We start from the raw sequence: 22,963 nt of genomic DNA, 5'->3' as shown, positions 1-22,963 counted from the left end.
AACAAGGGGTGGCTCAGGTCTGGGGTGGCCGAACCACCCTATTGGGGGTGGCCGCCCCAAGGGCCAATTAAAACCGATCTCAATTTTTTTTTTTTTTTTTTTTTTGTTTTGTCGTGGGGTGGTTCGGCCACCCTAGACCGGCCAAGGGGGTGGCCGGCCACCCCCATGGTTGCCAAGGGGGGTGGCAGCCAACCCTTGTTTTTTCAAAAAAAATTTTAATTTAATTTTTAATATTATTTTTTTAATTCATTTTTAAAGATTTTTAATTTTTAATTTTTTTATATAGTGCCACGTGTCAAACTCTGAGATTGACACGTGGCAGCCGGTTAGTTTTTGGACGGAGAAGTTAACCGAGGTACTTATTCGGTCATTTCACAAAACTGAGATATCAACTGTAATGCAAATTGAAACTCAGGGACTAAAAAATAAAGTTTCTAAAACTTAGGGACTAAAAAGGTATTTAACCCTTATATATATAGGCTTAAAAATTAGGTTTGACCTCTCATTCATATTATGGTCGTTCCATGAAAAATCTCAATTCCGTGATGGTAAGAATTTGAATACCTACATATCACTTAACCAAGGAAACAAATTTTAAAATTTTAATATAATATGAAAGTTAACCTATTGATGAGAAAGGTAATTTGAGATTTGATTATACTAATTAACTAGTGACTGTAATATCCACATGGGAGGTGTAAATAGTTGCTCTCAATGTTGACTGATTGCCTATTTCTTTTCTTTCTTTCTTTCTTTCTTTCTTTCTTTTTTTTTTTTTTTTATCACATGGTTCCTTTTGCTGTGACTTGTGAGGGACTGTCACGAGCCAACATATAGGATTGGTTGGATTCATGGTTCAACCACAATCCTGCAGCTCGATCCGTGACTCAATCAGCTCACCTGAAGATCTTGGGCAAATCAAGGCTTGGATGTCTGATTCTCTTTGTTGTTTTGCACGCTATATATATATTACATAACAGGCAAAACAAATAGAATAATCAATGAAAAGATTACAAGGCTAAGCACCATGAACAGTGAGTTACTGATATATATATGCTAAACACAAAAAGACATACATTTGGTCGTGGATGAATGGCAAAAGCACCAAGATTAGGGATAATTTTATAAACTCCTAAAAAAGTAAGATAGCTATAAAAAAATGATCATCACCCATATATCTTCAGTGTAGAAAAGGACATGATAATATGATATGCTTTGAAGATTACCTTGGATGATGGAGACCAGCTCTTCATATATATGACAAGGTTTCCTTTACTTCCGGAGCAAAAAGCTCTACACTCTATCCCTTTTCCAAGGTATACCCATTATAAACACACTTTTTTTTTCTTCATTTTCTTCTCTACTCAATGGAGAGGCCAAAGGATTTTTCCTACGTGGGGAACCAAGAGAGCAACATGTACTTCTACAGCGTGCCAACTAGTCCTACCGGCAGAGGGTTAAGTGCTTTGTTTGGATTTGAAACAGAGCCTCCATCACCAAGAACATATGAAGATGCAAATTCCTCTTTCGGTGATGACTTTGAGTTCGAAACTAGCCGCCGTTTCAATGTCGAAACAAGCCAGAATTTTGAGAACCCATTTGATCATCGACAGCAACAGCAGCAGCAACAGAAGCAACAAGTAGAGCGTGGGGATTCCCTTCCTACTGCTATGGCATTTGCTGATGAGCTCTTTTGTGATGGCAGAGTCCTCCCACTCACACCTCCTCTCAAACTTCCACCGCGTCTTCAGAATCTCAACAACAAGAGTGGCGGCAACCGAAGCTCCTCGGCGTCTTCCCCTCGGTCCCCGAGTTCGGTTCTTAAGCTCTCGTTTTCTCGCCGGAGCTTGTGGAACGATGATTTTGATCCTTTCGTGGTGGCGTTGGAGAATGTTAGGGAGGAAAAGAGAGGAAAAACACGAGACGGCAACAACCATAGACGGGCTCGGTCGCTTTCGCCATTTCGGACCACCAAACAAAAACAGGTGTCCAATGACTCAGTGGGTTTGAGCTCAACTATGCTAAGGGAGCCCAATAGCTCGGCTCAAGTACGCCAAAGCCCAAAGAAGTTGGAGGAGCCCAGGGGGTTGTCATTTGCTAGACAAGTAAGGCTTGTGAAAATAGACCATGAATTGCCCACCAAGCCCAATTTGGAAGCAAGAGAGAATGCTAGAGAAAGTGGTGAGCCTTGTATAAGGGAAAGTAAGAGACAGAAAATAAAGAAATTTCTATTCAAGAGTGCATCGACGAGAGAAGTAAATGACAGAGACAAAGTAAATGATCAAAATGCAGCGTCTTGGAAGGCAACCTTTCTGAAGAAATTTAGCTTCAAGTCTACGACATCAGCCCGATACAATGGGAATACAAGGGTGGCTAAAGTGACCAAAATGGCGATGATTCATTACCGGCCAAGGCTTCTTCTATGCATGGGTTTTGGGGCAAGGTATGTGAATTGAATGAAGAATAAAGTGTTTATTTAAATTGGGTTGGAAAAAAGTTCTCCGATCTAATTTATTAAATTGATGTATCATTAAAATATGTGATTTTTACATGTCAGTTTGAAGGAAAATTTTGTCCTTCAAAAAATTAGTCTCCGAACATTTGTGTCATACAAATATTATGTTGTGCTTTTCCGATTTTATGGTAGCACTTGTGTCAATTACGTGGGCTTTTTCATGGGAAATTATATTCATGAATTTCTTTTTATTTGGTAAGACTTGAGCATAAGATCCTTGTCAACTCTACCCAACTCCTCAATAGGTACTTGACCAAAAATCCAAGTGGTCATAAAATTATAAGTATCACTGTGTCATGTGAAATATATGAAACAATTTAGTCGTAGATTGTAAAAAGTCTGACAATAAAAGGAAAAAATAAGAAGCATATTTTCGTGCAGTAAGCACGGATGCACCGTGTCAAAAAGATTGCAAAACCTAAATACAGGCTATCGTAAGTAATAAAATTCTCGGAAAGAACGAGGTCAATTGACATAGAATAGTAGACATTCAAGTAAAAATTTTATTATCGTACAAGGAAAAAAAAATAAATAAATAAATAAAGGTTTATTGTTGTTGCTCCGCTTGGAGCAATTAAATTAACAAGTAAAATAGAGGTAAGAAAAATTGATGGGAAAAGCACTAGAGCCTTACGGATCCACCTAGTATTATATTACGTATTCTCTTAGACATTTTTTACTCAACTAGGTAGAGAATTAACTCTTCTAATTAGAAGATAAAACAATTTAATACTAATTAAAAATAAAGTCGATTGAGCATGAGTTTGATTAAAAATTTGATTTGAATGACATGTTAAGAGTGATTAAGCATTCACTTTAAATTGGAATCATAACCAATCAAACAAAGTAAGCATTTGATATAAACAAAAATTATAATGAATCAAAATGAACTTGTCAACATAAAATTTTTCTCAAATTTAAAATAATCCCCAACATTCAATTTTTTTTTTTTTATTATTATTATTATCAGGGTTTTCTAATTTCACCTCTAGCCCGGCGTAGAAGTCCAACTAGGATCCACCAGTTCAATCGATCATTAATCTATGAAGATCGAACATTCAAAATACTCTCAAGAACACATAATAAACATACGAAGCTTCACCTCTAGCCTTAGCTAAAATATTAGCCACATACTCATAACGGTTATTAAAATAAATTTCATGATCAAAGTGTTTAGCATTAAACACAAAAAAAAAAATCCCTCATTCACGTCCAGCCACTCTCAATGGCACCAACGCTTAAAGAGTCCAACTTCTCCCCCTTTGCTGCATTTCGGCCAGCTAGTTTGGGTTTTGTCTTCTCTTTTTCCAAAAATATTTTTATTTTGATTAATGAAAACCAAAATTACCCTTTATCTTTTTTGACTAATTAATAAATAGAAATGATAATTTTTGTTTTTCAATAGTCAAAATAATGATAATTTCGAAATATTTTGGTCAATTTTGAATTTTCATCCAACATAATGGTCAAGACAAAGAAGAGGCTATATAATAAAAAGTGATTGTTAGTTTAAGGGGTTAAATAATATTTAATCCTTTATTTATTTCACTTCCTTATTTGCCGCAGGTTAAAAAACGTTGCTCTGTTTTTCACACTAGCCTTTCACTTCCCTTCACTTCACGTGGCAATGCAGATTTTTGTATTCCTTTTTTCTTTTCTTTTTTTTTCCCCTAATTCTACAAAAGATAATTGATTGCATTAGTATATCATTTAAACTCAAGACTAGTGATTAAAACAATATTTCACAATTCAATATAAAATGCAAGAATTTTTACAAAATAAGATAAGATAACGCTTACTTTAATTAAAAAAATTGTGCACATTTAAGCAATTATCAAGGTTCATTTTTAAAAATGAACGATTTTAAAGACCAACTCATGAGTTTTCCAATTGTTTAATCGTGTCTTTAAAAATCACATTTATGAATTACGTTTTGAAATTACTATTTTTTTTTCTTCCAAACTCGGGTTTTGAAACTGTTAAATCAAACAAACACTTTGATCATCGACGAGGATAGATGTTCAACATCATAATTTTTTATTTTTTTGGCCGAATAGTATAGTAATAAGTCAAACATGAAAAATGTGTTTCCTCGTAATTAAGATAGGATAAATTTAAAATCAAGAAGAAAAAACTACGAAATTTGAGCTTACAATTATAGGTTAATATGGCACTAGGTATATGATACGGATCTATATCCTATGGCAGAAGAAGTCTTGTAGTGGCAAAACTCTCTTAATTTAGTATAAGAATGTACAATTTCATTAAGAGTTTAAGATTAGAATAACTTAGAGATAATAAGTTATTTTTATTGATAACATTAGAATTAGGATTAGATTGAAATTTAAATATTTATTGATAACATTAAAAGTGGTTTATTCTAGTTAGTATTATACTTATACTTTGCATTGTAAGTGTCTATTTAAAGACACCATAAGTTTATTAATAAAAGAAAGCAAATATTAATATTATTCAATTTTAGAGTTGATTTTAAAGACCCCACCGCACCCAGCATCTCAGTTGCACAACCCCAGTCGTGCCTATGCAAATCTCGCCAGCACTGCCACGGTTCATGAAAAGGAAGAAAAAGACTTTTGCCCTCTTTGATTGGTTTAGGAAGCAAGAAAAAATAAATAAATAAATTTGGACATTGAGGACAAGGTCATTTTAAGGGAAAATGAGTGTTACGTGTTTACATCATATGGCACGACTCTCTTAATTTAGAATTAAAATGTATAATTTTATTATGAGTTTAAGATTAGAATAACTTAAACATAATAAATTATTTTTATTGGTAACATTAGAATTAAAATTAAATTAGGATTTAAATGTTAAAGGTAATATGTTATCATTATTGATAACATTAGAAGTGGTTTATTCTAATTATTCTTTTACTTATACTTTGCATTGTGGATGTTTATTTAAAGACACTATAAGTTCATTAATAAAAGAAAGCAAAGATTAATATTATTCAGCTCTATAATTGATTTGGGAGGTGTTAGGATTCTTTGAACTACCCTTATTCTATCTGTTATGTGATGTGGATTTTAATTGTACTCGCTAATGCGCGAATCATTTGCAATTAATGGATTGTAAGTGCGAGGTCGATCCCACAGGAAATTGTATTTTTTAGAACAAAATTTATGTCTAAACTAATTAAATCTAACCTAGTTCCAAAAAATTTGCGAGATTGTTTTTGTGAATAAAAGAAAACATAAATTAAATAAAGGAAAATAAAACAAAAGAAAATGTATTAAGGTTTTTGAATCTACACCCACCAAATTATAACAACATACTCTATGTTCATCAATATTAATCCGAAGTTCTCACAATTAAAATCTTATGTATGTTTTATTATGCTTCAAACAGTTAATTAAAAATCATCTCATGTATCAATTCTTTATACAAATCAAGAAAGAAATCTAATTTAAATCAAATCATCAAGTGTATCTGTAAATCACAGCAAGATATCCGATTTAAATCAAAACATCAATTGTATTCGTAGAATAAATCACAAGGGATGTCCAATTATTTTATAAATAAAAACCAAGCAATCAATTATGTGAAATTATCTTAAATCATCAAATGTATCATTGAATCACAAAAGATATCTCCATCTCCTCCTCTCCTTATTTTCTTGAGGCTTAGCAATCTATTTATAGATTGCTAAGCCTTACATGGAAGTATTGTTGTTCTTCATCGATGATGCTTAATCCTCAACCTTAGTTGAGAAATTAGCTACACGTGATTACAAAAAATAAAACATACACCTAAAGAAAAACTAAACTAAAAAGAGAAAATATTTTTGGTCTCCATCTCCTCCTCTCCTTATTTTCTTGAGGCTTAGCAATCTATTTATAGGGAGAAAACAAACCCTAGAAGCCCTAGAAATCCCAAAAAAATCGTATTTCAATCTCCTAGTCAAATTTAGAAGCAATCCTAATACAAATCGAAAAAAGATTCATCCAGATTTGGGCTCTTATATTGCGGGACACTTTTGGCATAGCAGACGTCCGAATTAGGAAAATTGTATTTCACAATGATTTGTAGTATTTTGAATTAGATTTCCAACACCACTGGTTTCACCTTAATCGTATACTTGAGCGGAAAGTTATGGCCAAAATACTATGACATGTGCAGAATTTAAAATTTAATCCAATTCGATTTTGACTCCAATTAGAAAAATTTCGATTTAATCTTTTCATTGATTTTGTTAAACATAATCACATTATTTAAGTCTTCTCAAAGTATGTTTTCTTTCAAAGTTTGCATTTTTTACCTTAAAGCTGCTGTTTTTTTTTAGCAATGTACAAAACACTAAAAACACAAATTTAACACAAAACATTATATTAAAATATAGCTAAAGAATTAATTAATGTAAATTAAAGGGTGTAAATATGCAATATTTTGCGCTCATCATTATGTACTTGAGAAATTAAGCCCATAACAATATACACACTTGATACAAAATTAAAAATGAAAAGAAATCACTTAATACATGCACGAAAAAATGTTCCAATGGTTTTTGAGGTATATACTTTTATCAAATCGTTTCTTAAGTTAAAAGTTACTAATTTACTCTCTAAAATTAAAATTGTTATCAAACAGATTATTCCATCCACCTTCTGTTAAATTTTTAACAATGTTGTCATAAGATGACAATTGTCTGGTTTAATATATATATATATATATATATATATAAACAAAAAAAAAAAAAAAAAAAAAAAAAATTTTCGAAGGCCGTCACCAAATTGGCCAGGGGGATTGATCGAATCTAGGGTGGTCCGACTACTCCAAAAAAATTTGTTTGTTTATTTTTATATTTCTATTAAACAAAACACATGTCATTTTCAGATTGGGTGTAAAAATTTGTTTACAGAAGGTTGTCAAAAACATCAAATTGATAACAGATAAAAGTCCATATCTCATGGACCTCTATTTTTTTTCTTTTTTCATTTTTTTTTTAGGGAAAGAAAGCCTTTCATTGAGATCAAATAGCATTACAACAACAGACACCACAAGGGTGAAACATAGGCACCCTAAAGGTGTACAGACATCTCAATACAATACAGACAGTTGCTACTAAATAAAACCCAGCCAACAGAATGATGCCTCTGCGTTGATATATCCTTTACTTGAACAGGGAGTCGGTCACACATTCTGGGCAACTGCCAATGACTAGATTAATGTACGTACAGAGCAAAGTTTTGAGTTTGGATTTTTTTTTTTTTTTTTTTTTTTCCTTTTTCTTTTTCTTTTAATCAACAAAGAAACAATAGGAAAAAAAAAAAAGAAAGGGAAAATTGCACCGTTGGTCCCTGTGGTATGTCATAATTATTTTTCACTCCCTATGGTTTAAAAAGTTCATAAGAGATCCCTGTGGTATGCAAAAATTACGTTTTACTCCCTGGGTCGATTTTCCGTCCACAATTTTGACGAAATTTGTTAGTCCTACACGTCAGTGACACGTGTCGCCATCTTATTGGCGACACGTGTCCATCTTAATAAAAAAAATAAAAATTTATTAAAAAATAAATAAAATTAAAAACAAAAAACAAAAAACAAAAATGGGAAAGTGGCTGGCTGGGCCACCCCCTTTCCCATTTTTTTTTTTTTTTTTTTTTTTTTTTTTTGTTTTTTTTGTTTTTGAATTTGAATTTGAATTTTTTTTAAAAAATAAGTATTTTTATTTATTTTTTAATAAATTCTTTTTTTTTTATTAAGATTGGACATGTCAGCGCCATGTGTCACCAATAAGGTGACGACACGTGGTGCTGACGTGGCATTTTACGAAATCTGTTAAAAATTTTAATAGAATTTGACGTCAGAGATCGATTTGTAATTATTACATACCACAGGGATCTCTCATGAACTTTTTAAACCATAGGGAGTGAAAAATAATTATGGCATACCACAGGGACCAACGGTGCAATTTTCTAAAAAAAAAAACCATATTGATGTTTTTTATTTTTATTTAAAAAAAAAAAACAATAATAATTAAAAAAGAACAGCACAGCTACTCCCTCCTGAGCCCAAGCGTAGTGTCCTATGTTTTCCATATCAGCCGTCTCTCAAACATCAAGCAAATTTCGTGTTCCACAAGGAACTTCCTTTTTCAGAAACCCTAGGAAAGAGCTTCATCCCATTCCAGGTTTTTCCTTCTTTGCAACAACTCTGGAGGCAAAACGAAAAATGGGGAAAGGCTCAGAGCCAAGCAAGTTCGGTGATTTAATTGACAAAAATTACCCTGAAGAACTCAAAGAGTTAGGTAGAGCAGCTTTGCTTTTCTATACTATAAGGAACACGACATTGGACAAGAAAACTGCCACAGCTTTGGAGGCTCTGAAAAGAAAGTATAATGCAGCAACCAAGCCGGAATCAAGCCTTTCCGTGGAAGTCTACAACCCGCCGGAAATCCCACCGGTACAGAGCCTTGGCAACCTCATTGGAACGTGCTCTAAGCCTTTTGAGAAGCAGTTGACGGACAGTGATGTCAGGGACGATCAAAGCAGGCTGTCCATGAACAAACAGGACGTCGAGAACTTTCTCTTGCCTTTGTTGGATGGGGAGGAAAATCTTCATGTGGGAATTCCTGTCACGGTGTATGACTTGCAAGGCAAGGCATACCCAATGGTGTTCAAGCAGTGGGCGTCCAAAATTTACATTCTCACTGCTGGGTGGAAAAGGTTTTCCCATGATCATCATCTGTCTAAGCATCAAGATTTTGTAACTGTGTGGATGTTCCGCCATAATGTAACAGGCAACCTTTGCTTTGTCATCTCTTCTAGAAGATTGCCGGTGTTTGAGCCCATCAAGAGGAGAAGGACAGCACACAATTGAGCAATGGACTGCATGAAAGGTGAGTTACTAACAATAAATAGTGAGGTTGTAGGCATTGGTTGGGTATATTTACTAGCTAATGGTAGGAATTAATAATTAGTGGGCATAATGTCTATAGAGCGTTTGACGAAAATGCAGTGGTAGATTTTTAATGGTTTTGCAGGAAAACTCAAATATATATGTAATGTTATTGGCACTCCTAACAAGTAACAAGTTTTGTTTTTGTTTTGGTATTTAGCAAAGAGCCTACATGCCACATTCTGCTTTGTTCCTGATTAGAGATAGTGATTCTTGTTTGTGTGTCAAATTTGGGTATTATTGATGCACGTGTATAAGATTATTGTTAGGTGGACTGACCACCAATCCCTTCCACAATCGATGTGGGACAACCCCAACAATCTCCCCCTCACACATCGGGCCTTGGGTCAGAGCAGTGACAACCTATTTCTCCCGCATATTATAGGACCAGAGACTTGCTGGTAAACTTGGGCTCTGATACCAGTGTTAGGTGGTCTTGGGCCTCTCTCAACCCCAAAAGCTAGCTTATGAGATGAGGCTTTCCCTCACACTTATAAACTGACCACCAACCCCTTCCACAACCGATGTGGGACAACCCCAATAATTATAAATGTCAATCCTAAACCAATTTTTTAAATTAAACTTGTCGAATTCACAAGTCGTGTTAAAAATTGTCACAACCCTAACCTGCTAATTTTGTGCTGAATTTGTAGGTCGTGTAAAAAGTTGTTAACTAATCCTATTTGTGATGCATTATTAGTTAAGGAATCCGTCTTACATTAAAGAGTCACATACCTGTTTGTTTATATCTCTGCTTTGATAGTAGCACAAGTAGTTTTTTGGATGTACATGAATGGTTTCTTCAGATTTTAAGAATACGTTTTTCTTATGAACAAAATTTTTCGTGTCCTGTGTGCATTTCATATCAAAGGAATAGCTTGCTTTAAGTTGAATGAAGCAAGGATTTCAAGAAATTCTTGGCATCTTAAAAAATGTCAGGCTCCTCTGTTAACTTAGGCCACTCTGCTGTAACTTAATTATTCTGCAAACTAAGCATAATCAGGTATGATATCTCATCATTATGCTGAAAGTTTGAGTTTGGAATTATCTTATCTTTACCGACAGGCTCACTGCCTGTCTACAGACACTTGGATATTACTGGTGTTCAAGTTCCATTTAACTGTTTCAGTTATCTTGACATGTTCTTTTCAGTTTGTCATGTAGAAGTGAGAATCTGATAAATTCATCAATGTAGAAACTTATCTGTAAGATATGCATTCCCCTTGTCTCCTTATTGTTTTTTCACAATAGGTCTCGTTTGATAACCTTTTTTAGGGTAGATTTTTGCTTTTTAGCAAAAAAAAACGAAAGCATTAATAAACGACCCAAAACACTCAAAATGATCATCACCTTTATGTCACATTACAACCAAAAAACAAAAAGCACATTCCAGAAAGTTTTACCTAAGGAACCACTTTGCTTGTCTTTGAGGAAACTCTTTACCTGAAACAGTTAGTCAATGAGGGATGAAATCCAGAGAAAAGAAAACACATTTCAATGCATTTGGCTAGCTACTATGCTATCATTGGTTCTTATTTACATGTTTTTTTTTTTTTGGAATAGTTTAGGTTGATATCTGTCTCATGCTCCCTGTCCAGTTTAGATCCATCTTCCTGGCTTTTAGTTCCTTGAAATCTCATCCATGTTAGCTTTCAATAGAAGCATATGCTTGTTAGTGAGTAACGGTAGGAACTATTTGTTTGTCTTTCTTTTTATCTTCTTAAAATTGATATGGCTTTTAAAATCACCATTAGCTATGGGATAAACTACTATTATAACCAAATATGATGTGGTTTTTAGTATTATTATTATTATTATTATTATTATTATTATTATTATTATTATTATTTTTGTCGTTGCAAGGAACCATATTATTATTATTTTATTCTTCATATATATTTTGGGTATTTTAGTAATTTGCTGCAATTCCAATAATAACATATGTATTGTCACCGAGCTAAGAAATAAGATCTCATTTGATTTGCGGAATGAGTATTCCATTAGGAAATTGAATAATTATTACCGGTAATAAAAGATAGCGCAATGGAATGGCTATTCCTAATCTTTAGTTTAGTAATAACTCATATACTTTAATTAGAATCCAATCAAAATTACTATAAAATGTATATATATATATAAAATCCCATTTTTTTTTTAAAAAAATTATATATTAAAAAAAAAAAACTAGTGGGCAGCCAAAACCACCCCTGAAGTGGTCTCCGGGCCACCCCAAAAGAAAATAGAAAATTATAAGTGGTTTTTTTTTGAAAAATGTAGTCTATTCCTCTCATTTTTTAGAGGAATATGCATTCATCTTTATAAGGGAATAATTATTCCAAGCAATAGATAGGAATAGTCATTCCATTTCAAGAATTTATGCTGCGAACTAAACGAGACCTAAGAACATCTATTCCATTTCACTTTTATTCCCAGTAATAGCTATTCAGTTTTTTAATGGAACGATCATTCCACGTACTGAACGAGCCCTTAATAATTTAATTAATATTTTAATACTCTTACTCACGTGTGAGCTTAAATTCTTCCTCACGTGTGGGCTCAACTTCGGCATCATAGCATGACAACATAAACCCAACATGGCCGTTCTACCAAAAAAGGGGGGTAAATACTAACAAGGAAAATGACATTGACACAATATAAAAATATCCTATATTCTAATAATATCCCTTATTTACTATTTCCGAATGTTTTGTCTTTTCAGATTTGCTTTTAAAAACCTCCAATTTTTTTGAAAAACCTTCAATCATTTAATATTCTAAAGAAATGCTGGGGTGGACACTCATCTACGCCTCTTATCCCACCCTTACATGTGTTTTTATTTTTTGAACAAATAAAACAATAAATAAAATAGATAAACACACATATATAAGGGTGGGGTGGCACCCCAGCATTTCTCAATATTCTAACTCAAAAAAGAAAGAAAATTTGGTTGCATCCTCAATCTTAGCCACATCATATAATAAAAGTGAAAGCATAAACAATATAAGATCCTATCCATGCACTAACATTAGATCATAGCCAAGCAATATAAGAGAGATATCGTAAGGACGCAGGGAAGGGTATGGATTCATTTTGCCGATTGGCCTACGAAAAGTTTAGGAAGGGCTCAAAAGGTTGAGAGGCTGTTCTTTTCCTCTAAAAAGAAATAGGGCAAAAAGTTGGGATTCAATAGAAAGCAGAGTATCTAGACACACTGGGAAAAATGAAAATGGAGTCCTCGTCAGTCCAAGTCAGTATACAAATCCAACGACATCAATTGGGGAAGCCATAACGGTGGCATTTTCAATACTATTCAGCCTCTATTCTTTCATCTTCATCGCCCTCCATTAGCCACTCCATCTGTTCACAACTTGTAACAGAAAAATGGACTCAAAAAAGTTGAGGTTTTGCAGCAATCAGGGCATAAAAAGCTTCTTGATTTCTGGGTGATTCTTTTTTAGATCGATTTCTGAGTATTTATATTTGGGGAGAGAGAGAGAGAGAGATGGATGCTATATGATTTCAAAGATATCATTCTTCTGTTGTTATCCCAACAAAAAAGGAAGGGAAAATCAACTAAAAATACAATATATATATATATATATGGTGGGGGTAAATATTGTACATCAATTTGGCATGAACGGGAGGCCATTTTCATGAAGCATCCTGAAATCTCCCAGGAGAGAAATGTACACCTAAAAAGGGAAAACAAAGGGAGCATGGCCTCCACATCCATGCAACTGAATAAGAAGCTGATTTTTTGTTTCTGAAATTCATTTGATACAGAAGAATGGGCCTCTATGTTCAATGCGTGGTGATGCAGTAAGTAAATAACCCTCTTTCAATACAAAGGGTAATACTATTCCAAGACTTCTGTTGGCCAAAGCCGCTTCCATGTGGAAATCTCAACCTCGTCCTTAAGCTTTCTGATTCCTCCATAAAACCCATCTGCCTCGTTTCCCTCTTCCCTGTGGTCTTTCCGGTCGACGGTTGCACGTCTCCACTGTGAACCGGGGGTGTACTGATTGAACTCCAGCACCACAGTGTCTGTTTGCACAAATTGAAGGTTACAACTTAAATTAGCATCCAGTAAACCCCACGGCATTTTACTGCTGATATTGTTTCTTTTGCCTTTTTTATTTCCTTCCATACACTATTTATTCTGAATTTACTACTACAATAACATATTCTTCTTGTGAATATCATGAAGCACCAAGCTGAAATGCCACTTGGCCATGAAGAAAGCTTTGACCCTGTTAAACTCTAATTTATTCCCAGTAAATCGTTAAAACATCACCCTAAACTAAAACTAAGGCACTTGACTCAAAAATTTTGAAGTGAAGGAGACAAGGACACATGGAATTTCCCTAACTCTGCAATTTCCAGACAACTTTAATGGCTATTTGAACACAGCAACGAAATCAGAAAGTAAAAGCAGGGAACCAAATCATCCCTAATCATATTTTTTTCAAGGTTACAATAATTGAATTTGAGATCTATTATTTATAAAAATTCAGCTCACGTTAGAAGCCAGGTACAAAATGGTAAAAAAATCCATGTTTACTTGCTCACTCACCCTAAAAGAGTTTCACCTGCTTGAAGTGAACTTATTTGCTTTAACACAAAAAGCTACACCACTTTTTCAAGTGGCAAGTTGCGAGCAGAAACAATTTTGTTACTATTTTATATTTTGTTGATCATATTTCTGTATTGATTTGTTTTCTTATATACTTCTCGTGTATAAGGGTTACGCCCCTCTGCGCTAATTTTTATAAATTGCAATTACTTATCAAAAAAAAAAAAAATTCTGTATTGATTTGTTGTGGTCAGGGGAAAAAAAAACAGAAATTTCTTGTGAAATGAGTGGCAGATGGAAGTTACTTCTGAGGTGAAACTTGATTAGAGAGCACCGATTGGAAGCTAATTAACAAAAAAAAAAAAAAAAAAAAGGCGGCTTACAATGACATTATAGCCCACATAGCAGGGAAAAGATTTCTAACTGGGCAAAAGACACAGGAAATATTGAATTCTTGCGGTGTGGTTGGTCATAAATACTCCACTGAGACAGAAGTTATCATAATGCTGGTGGAAACCATGACATGCTGACAGGGATATGTCTTGTGGACCAACCAAATAGCATAAATGGCGGTCCACATATTGAAAAATGGGATTCAAGAAAGGGACCTTGCCTAAACTGGTGTGGTCTGTGAAAGAATACTTCACATTAATGCCATCCACATTTTAGAGATGTCATTGGCTTCTTGCAAGAGTAATAAATTCTACTATAAAATCTTTTACACATTTTAACCCCCTAGTCCCTACCCATCTTTCTCTCTCTTCCACTTTGTTTCCTCTCAAGACTGTCATAAATAGAAGGGAATTACTATACCTTAAAATACTCTGTCGAACTAGCATACAGAAATACAGAAAGCTTGGAAATACCGATGAAAGAAAAAAAGATGAGATCCAACTCACCGCTATCATGACAACGGCAGTAATTTTCATTCCCATCACATGATTCCATGTGACCTACGATACCATACCACCAACCTACAATATAAGGCACATCTCATCAAGAACTGAACTATTCCAAAGTAATTAATAATTTAAATATAATATTTAATTATCAGTGTTCAGGCTCTTATTCGGACAAAGTTTGATTTTGTATGATCATTGGGCGTGAACCGCCTCTGGAAAAAAAAAATTAATAATGGGATTTAGCTTGAAAAAGTATTTTTATAGGAAGGAGGTTTAATCTTCCTTTTAAGTTTCTTACAAGGACTTCTTTGGCTTCTATCCATCTCCCACCAACCCAAATTATATAACAATAGAAATAATGGAACAAAGAAAGAGAACCTAGAAAATCAAAACAAGTAGCTACCCAATACTGAGCTAGATAAAATTGTTAGAAAGTAAGCAGATAAATATTCACTGCAAGGAAATTTTTGTGAGGAACAAACCATAAGGGAACTCTTTGTTTCTTCTCCACTGAATCTCAATGTGATCACCAGGTCGTAACTCACTTAAACAGTCGGAGATATGAAGATCGTGTGGAGGAGTATCAACAGGTGGTGCTCTTAGCCTTTCCCACGGCACACCATTCTCAATAGCAATTGGTCTCCTTCCATGAGGTGGATACCTGCAATAGACAAGATAATCTGAAGTTAAACCACCCAGATCCAATAATCTCCTTATTTTTGGAGCAAAAGCTACTAATTAGACTATCCAGAATTACACATTGAAAAATCAATAAAAACAATAGAATTACCCAAAATCATGTCCGAAGAAGGCTATTTGTCCAATTACCTGGCTTGGAAGGTGTCAGTGCGGGAATCATAGCTAACTTCAGCATCATAGCATGACAACATAAACCCAACATGGCCATTCTACCAAAAAAAAAAAAAAAAAAGCCGCAATCGGTTAAAAAAACTAATGACCAAAGTATAAACTTGAAGCTGAAAGAAGCTTATCATAGCCGAGTACATATAACTGCAATCAATACCTCACGGTTATAGACCTGAGCAGGGAACCAGACTTTGCCAGTCTCGAGAGCAAGATACCAAGACATGATGGAATCGACCGGTAAAGAATTTCTCCGCCTGCTGGTATCATCGACCTTCGGCTTAAACCATGAAAAGGGCCAAGTAAGAGCTAGAAGCCTCATCAGCCCCTTTTGCTTGCCATGCTTTACATAGTTAGAATCTGTTTTCAAAGCAAGATAATTTTGCCACTCTCTGTAAGCAGCAGGACCGATGATTCTATCCCATTTCTGATTCATGTGCTTCTCCCAAAGGTGGTCGCTCTTACATCTCTCCCTCAAAGAGCTACAAACACCAGCCGTGCTACAAAGTGCAGCCGGGGGTAGCCTCTCAAGAATGCATTCCAAGGCCAACTCAGGCAAGTCCAACACCGACATCTCTCCTGTCTCCTCAAAGTTCTCTACTTTGGAACTTAGACTCTTCTTTATCAAAGACATTTTGAACGGAAGTAGAGAGAGATAACTACTTGAGAGAGAATTCTTTATCAACTCGGGTATGGAAAAGAATGATAAGTCTTTCCAGAACCAGAGGGACAACAATCTCATCTCATTAGCCCATGGTGGGAGCGGTTTGAGAGGCTTTATAAAGAGGATGAAGGAGAAGCAAGTGATCAAGAAGTAAAGTAGCATTAGAAAAGGGGACTACTATTTAAGGGTCAAAAGAGGCTTGCTCATCTATGTGAAATATGGCGATGTCAATGGAGGAAACAATTATGTTACAAGCAAATGGCAAAATAAAGAGGAAACAGAATTTTGTTTCACTCCTTTCTCAACCACCTAAAAATAAACAAGCAAAGAGGATCTTCAAACAACTTTCAAATATGGGTTTTTATTGGCTCGACGAAAGCCCACCAAACCAAACAGTGGGCCTCCTCCTCAAAGTTTAATCAGAATAAAAGAGGAGACTATAGACACCTCAAAGGAACGAACTTTGGTGGGAAGTCACCTCAGCCAATCCAATCTAGAAAGCAGAGGAAGCTAAGAAGAGCTTCTTCTCCCTCTTCTTTTTTCTTAAAAAAAATGGCCCCCCCAAAGTAAAGAACCCAACCGTACAGACAAGCTCAACAGCTGTCATACAAAGAGAGGGAGAAGAGTAAATGGGTTTGTACCAGATAGTTAACAAGAAAAAAAAGGAAGGGTTGTATTGGATGAACCCAGGAAGCCAATGAAGGTGGGGCACTCAGATCCGATATGGCTTTTGTCTGACAACTGGAAAACTTCGAATCCCAAGAAAATGATCAAGATAAGTCTAGATACAAAGACCCATATCTCCAAAATCTTTGAATTCCTACTGAACAAACAAATCTTTTTGTAAAAAATAAGGTAGAGAATAGATCTGGGTAGTTGGGGTTGAAGCACAATTAGGTGTACCCAACCCCTCAAGATCTCTATAAACTAATGCAAAAGACTCCAGAAGACCAAGACAAAAGCACCTTGTGAAGGGTTGGTGATGGTGGTGAGGAGGAAGAGAAGATAAAGAGATTGATCAAGAAGATGATGACGGACGTGAGGTGTTGGGTCCCTCCCACCTCAGTCCAACAGATTCTTCCCCACGGTCACCAAATCCTCCTCCACCCACAGACCTTTCAATCTCTCTCTCTCTCTCTCTCTCTCTCTCTCTCTCTGAGGCCAAATACCAAACAGGTGGTAGACAAGCGAGATTGAGAGAGGGAAAAAGAAACCAACATTTATGACACTGATTGGGCGGTAATAGTTAAACATATTTTTGGAGGGTATAATTGTGTGGTCATCAAAAAAAACTATTTTTTAACTCACTAGAAAATCCATAGTAGACAACGTATGGCAAAAGGAATCGGGAGATATCAATGGTGGATAATTGCTTTGAGAGATGTTCTGCTGTGTTGTCAACTACTTATAATCAAAGGGTAATCACCACCAAATAGTACCACGTGGCATCTTTCTTACCAATCTCTCAATCTCTAAAAATCTTGTCGCTTTCTTCCCTTCTTTTTATTTTTGAACAAAAGCTAAAACTCAACTACTTACTCCAAGAGAAAAATACTGGTGGCCTATCTTTTGTCAAACTCCATATCATTCTAAAATATTTGAGATGTGACTTCTTAAATATTCATTCTTTATTTGGATGGATGCAAATTTTATAGCCACTTAGTAAAAATACATGAATATTATATATACGCTCCATTTGAGTTAGATTTTTTCTTTCACTATAACATTATACCACTTACGGGTGAAATAATCGTCATTTAATAACCGTCCGCTAACTGTTAAAATAGCTTTAAAAACAATTAACCGCAAACCGCCTTATTGGGGCGATTAGCGGTTTTTACAAAGACGTTAGCAATTATAACCGCTAACCGTCTATATTTATATATATATATTATTTTTACATAAAACGACATAATATTAATTAACAAGACGCATAACCCATTCACATCTTCAAGCTCTTCCAGCTGGAGCCGATTGTAATCAATTTCCCACGCATAGGTGGACTGCTCCTTGACCATAGCTTTCTTGCACTACTCATCTCATGACTCGTCTGCTAGACTGCTACCACACATCTTCATCCTTCCTATACCTTCCCTCATACCCTTCCTTCCGTATGCTATGCAATTGTCATTTTCTTCATTCTTTATGATATGCACCTTTAACCATTACATAAGTTATATGCGAGAACTGCATGCATCTTCATGATGTTCTCGTTGTCCTTATCTGTCGAGAGATTCTACCTACTCAAGAGGTTTCCTATTCTCTACGGTATATTCTTTCTCTCTTTTTTTTTTTAATGAATCTTTCAACAAATTAAAATAACTATATTTTTGCCATTCTTTTATCGATTCCCATCCCATATGATAAATCCATCCTTCAATATTTTCATATAAATATTATGTTGCCAATTTTTTCAATCTTCATCATTAATTGTTTTTATGTAGTCAACTTCATAGAAGGCCTAAAAACGAATATTAGGTTAAATTAATATAGATCATGACATTAATTGCAAATGCTCATATAAACTTCAAATCTGAACAATCAACATTTAAGCCATAAGTAAATTTTTAATTTTATTTTATCGTATATAATGGACCGACTCCTCCTTAATTGGAAATCAACGGAGAGGATCTAATGCAAGGGAGAGAGCATCCAATTCTCTTTACTGCACAAAACAGTTGCAGTGACTGCAATGCTGCCGACTACACAGGAGCGAAACCCCCTCGGACACAGCCCGATTCAGGCGAATGACGCAACGAGATAACGCGTGGAAAACACTGCCCAGCCACAACTCACAAGTGAAGCGCGTGGGTGGTAAGCTGGAGTCAAAGCTCGTAGAGGAGACATAAAGCCGACCTGAAATGAGTGACTTTGCATTGGACGGTGTTAACTGCTAAACACTAGAGTGGTGATCCACCAATCAGGGCGAGCTTTTTATGCTATGGCCATTGGCCAATGGCAATGGGGTTCGGCGCATGTCCACACGCGTGATTTGCACGTGCCTGTTGCTTTGCTTTCGTTTTATTTCTTTTCAATATCTGGTTCCAACTTCCAAGGCAGTCATACCTAGTCTAGCCTTTATATAGGCTTTTGAGGCAACGTCATGAATGATTGATGCAAACTTCAACTTTGTCAAATTATTATTAAGAGATAATTGTATTGTTTGCTTCTATAATATGTGATAATTATTTTTTACTTTTTATAATTTAAAAAGTTTATAGAAAGTTATTGTGATAAATAATAAATACAAATCTGTCCTTGAAGTTAAATTCTGTTAAATAAATAAACTTATTTTTAAAAAAGAAACAAAAAATGGAAGGGTGGCCTGGCCACACCCGGCCACTAGGGGTGGTCGCGCGCCACCCCCATGCCACCCTTCCATTTTTTATTTTATTTTTTTCAAAAAAAAAAAGGTGTAACATAAACCTTAATCTTGTAATTTCGTGTCGTATTCGTGTTCGGTTCACGAGTCGTGTCAAAATTGTTAATCCTACCTAAACCTAGAGCTTTAATTTTTCATATAAGTGATCATCTAACATAGTATTATTACAGAAATGTTGAGTTCAAACCTTATTTTTATCATTAAATTATAATTTCAATTGAATTTTACACGTGTTCGACTTTACTTATCGAAGGAGTTTGAACCTACACGTGAGGAGAGTGCTAAAATATTAATTAAATAATTAAATTTATCAGCTCTTATTAATTTAATCTTTTGAGACAAATTGTGATTTAATATGATATAATTTCTGAATAAATTTTTTATATTTGTTTTCAAAATAATTTGAAAATGAAGAGGAAGGAAGGGTGTTAGGGTGAAGCTTAATTCCTAAAATGTTTTAAATGCTTGTAATCCATTATCCATTTTAAACATAAATTTTAAATGTAATATATTTTTGTGATTGTTGTCTTCTTGGGCTACTCTAATAATATATAAAGAAATACTCATGTAAATTATATCCTTAAAATTCTAGCTCCAAATTAAATGTTTAGTGGTTTAAGTTGATTTTTTTTTTTTTTTATAATACTATGTTAAATCATCAATTATATTAAAAACTTAAGTTGATAAGAAATAACACCCATAACATTTTTGAAGATAAAAAAAAAAAAAAAGAAAAAAAAATGTGGTCTTTGTAATGATGGAGTCAACAAAAATGATGAAATAATAAATAATAAAGTCATTTAATTCATATTTATGAGGATAATAATATGCAGCCTAAAATATGGATGATGAATGGAGTCAACAAATTGTTGATGGGTTGAATTTGGATTTCAACTCAATAATTAAATTCGTTCAACTAAGTTTACCTACTTAATTAGGTCCAACAACACGAAACCAACTAAGGATTGTTTTTTCAATTTCTATCATCTTCTTAAAGAGAAATGCTAGAACATTTTCGGGTGTTTTCTTAGTGTTCTCCTACTATGGTATAGTTATAATTTTTTTAATTACATCTATGACATTCCAGGAGAACATAAAGAGATGCTCTAGCATTCCTCCTTCTTAAATATGTTTGAATCATGTTTTGTCCCCTAATTAATCTTGGTCAAGGAATATAATCTTATTCATACATTCATTTCACAGTTGACACGAGTTGCGTTTTCGAGTCAAATTGTAACCAATTGGTTGTGGGTGGCTGTAGTTAGGTCCTGTCCCCAACCTCCAATATCTAATTCATATTTCAGAATAGTGGATAAATCTCTTATTTATTTATTTATTTTCAATTGTCGGTAAAGGTCAACAATCAAAAGACAAGAGAAAGACGTAAGTGAAAGTTTAATCTTGGTTGGAATAAATTATCTCATTTTAATTTTATTAAATTGACATGTTTAATATGATTATTATATGTATTTTTAATTGAGTGTGCGATTATCACTTACATTTTAAACACATATTAGTTTAACAACAATATATGCATGTATTTTCAAGTGTATATATATATATATATATGGGGTAGATGAAAAAGTCTAATAATCTTGATGGAAAAATAAAAAATAAAAAAATAAAAAAATAAAAAAATAAAAACCCCACTGATATACAAATCTATGATCTATCTAAAGATAAAAAAAGAAGCTGAAGCTAAATATAACCCTAAGGGGTGGCCTCATGGTAGAACACATGAGACAGTAGGGTGTATTACCCAACTGATTCTAGGTTCAAAATTTGACCGTGCTACCTCATATTGAGACTAGTCACTTGGGTGAAGTCTGCAATTCAATGCTCAATATTTTAAGTGAATTGCGGTAGTGGCTGAGGGTTAGTGATCTGGTGGATCCTGGCTGAGTCTTTATGCTCAGTATTACTACTTCTTATGGGCTAATCTGATATAGTACTGTTTAGCTAATAAGTAAAACTGGATATCCTGAAGAAAAAAAAAAAAAGAAGGGTGAATATGCAAGCATGGACGGCACCGACTAGATCGAGGGAGATTTCCTGGCAGCCGAATTTGTAATGGGATTTGATGATGATTGATAAAATCATCACTCTTTTTGGTTCTTTCCCATGCACATGGTTCTTCGCTTGCTTCGAGAGGGTTGAATTTTTGGAAGGCAAAAAAATAGACAAAGTTTTTATTATTTTATAAATCGATCTCTAAAAATAATGTGTCGTTTAAGTATGTGATTGAGAAACATATTCTTCTTATTTATGCTATTAAAAAATATATGTGGTTCACACATGTTAAAAGATACATACATGTCATTTTTAGAGGTTGATTTGTAAAAAAATTTGTAGCTACGTACTCACCTTCAACGACATAATATTGTCCGTTTTTGACTCATCTGAACCAGGTTTCCTAAGAAGTCACTCATTTTGATATTACTCTCTTATAAGCATGCTTAACTGTGAAATTATGATAGATTCATGGTCATCACATGGCTTTAAAACGCGTTGTTTTAAAAAGAATACGAATATTCATATAAGCGCATCCTCATTCTTATACTCAGGCGATGTGAGACTTCACAAATTTCTTATAAACCAATTTGGCAGTTTGCTTGAAATTTATTTTAAAAAAAAATATGCAGCATGAATCTCCTCTTTTATACTTCCAAGTGCTTACTTTATAACGTAACAATTGCCGCACCTGCTTTTCACTACGATATTTTTGAATTCTATTTTCTTACTCTCTTTCTGTAACTACATATTAAAGAATAAGCACGTGAAAAATGTAAAAGAGAAATTTATGTAGCATATATATATATATATATATATATATATATATATATATATGACAACATGGGCCCTTTGACAATAAGCCATTAGGCTTCCACTATAATGTGTAACTCATTGTAGGGGTGTTTCACATTTTTTCCATGTTTTCCTGGGCATCCTAGATCATGTCTGTTCTTTTGGGCAGTTATCTTGCTTAGGGCATTGGTGCCCAACAATCTGCAGCTTTGTTAATTAGTTTGTTTTCTACCTAAGAATGCTTCGACACTTCGGCTGAAAAGATCAGTACACATGTACATGTTATGTCTCCAATAATTCTTCTTCTTATTCTTCCATCTTCTTGATTTTTTTTTTTTTT

The 22,963-nt window shown here is 34.3% G+C and overlaps 2 protein-coding genes across 2 annotated transcripts; one reads left to right on the top strand and one right to left on the bottom strand.

Annotated features, from left to right (window-relative positions):
• The first annotated feature begins 1,251 nt into the window (after positions 1-1,251).
• On the top strand, positions 1,252-2,622 carry LOC133878394 (uncharacterized). The gene has a single exon (XM_062316945.1). It carries the CDS (start codon positions 1,368-1,370, stop codon positions 2,454-2,456), a length of 1,089 nt encoding a protein of 362 aa, XP_062172929.1. The 5' UTR covers positions 1,252-1,367; the 3' UTR covers positions 2,457-2,622.
• A 10,380-nt stretch (positions 2,623-13,002) lies between these two features.
• On the bottom strand, positions 13,003-17,624 carry LOC133877290 (F-box protein At2g32560-like). The gene is made up of 5 exons (XM_062315533.1): positions 15,933-17,624; positions 15,737-15,816; positions 15,391-15,569; positions 14,906-14,980; positions 13,003-13,477 (listed from the first exon to the last, which is right to left on the bottom strand). The coding sequence occupies exons 1-5, from the start codon at positions 16,596-16,598 to the stop codon at positions 13,290-13,292; spliced, it is 1,188 nt and encodes a 395-aa protein (XP_062171517.1). The 5' UTR covers positions 16,599-17,624; the 3' UTR covers positions 13,003-13,289.
• Positions 17,625-22,963: the final 5,339 nt, after the last annotated feature.

Source organism: Alnus glutinosa, chromosome 9, assembly GCF_958979055.1.
Source record: "Alnus glutinosa chromosome 9, dhAlnGlut1.1, whole genome shotgun sequence".
Taxonomy (NCBI): Eukaryota; Viridiplantae; Streptophyta; class Magnoliopsida; order Fagales; family Betulaceae; genus Alnus; species Alnus glutinosa.
Note: the sequence above shows the minus strand (reverse complement) of the source record. Positions and strands in the feature narration are given on the sequence as shown.

Excerpts from the sequence above, each read along its gene's own strand:
- LOC133878394 (XM_062316945.1), top strand. The coding sequence starts at position 1,368 with ATGGAGAGGCCAAAGGATTTTTCCTACGTGGGGAACCAAGAGAGCAAC.
- LOC133877290 (XM_062315533.1), bottom strand. The coding sequence starts at position 16,598 with ATGCTACTTTACTTCTTGATCACTTGCTTCTCCTTCATCCTCTTTATA. Across the intron at positions 15,570-15,736 it reads ACTGACACCTTCCAAGCCAG|GTATCCACCTCATGGAAGGA; the intron begins GTAATTGGACAA and ends TGTCTATTGCAG. Across the intron at positions 14,981-15,390 it reads AAACAAAGAGTTCCCTTATG|GTTGGTGGTATGGTATCGTA; the intron begins GTTTGTTCCTCA and ends CTTATATTGTAG.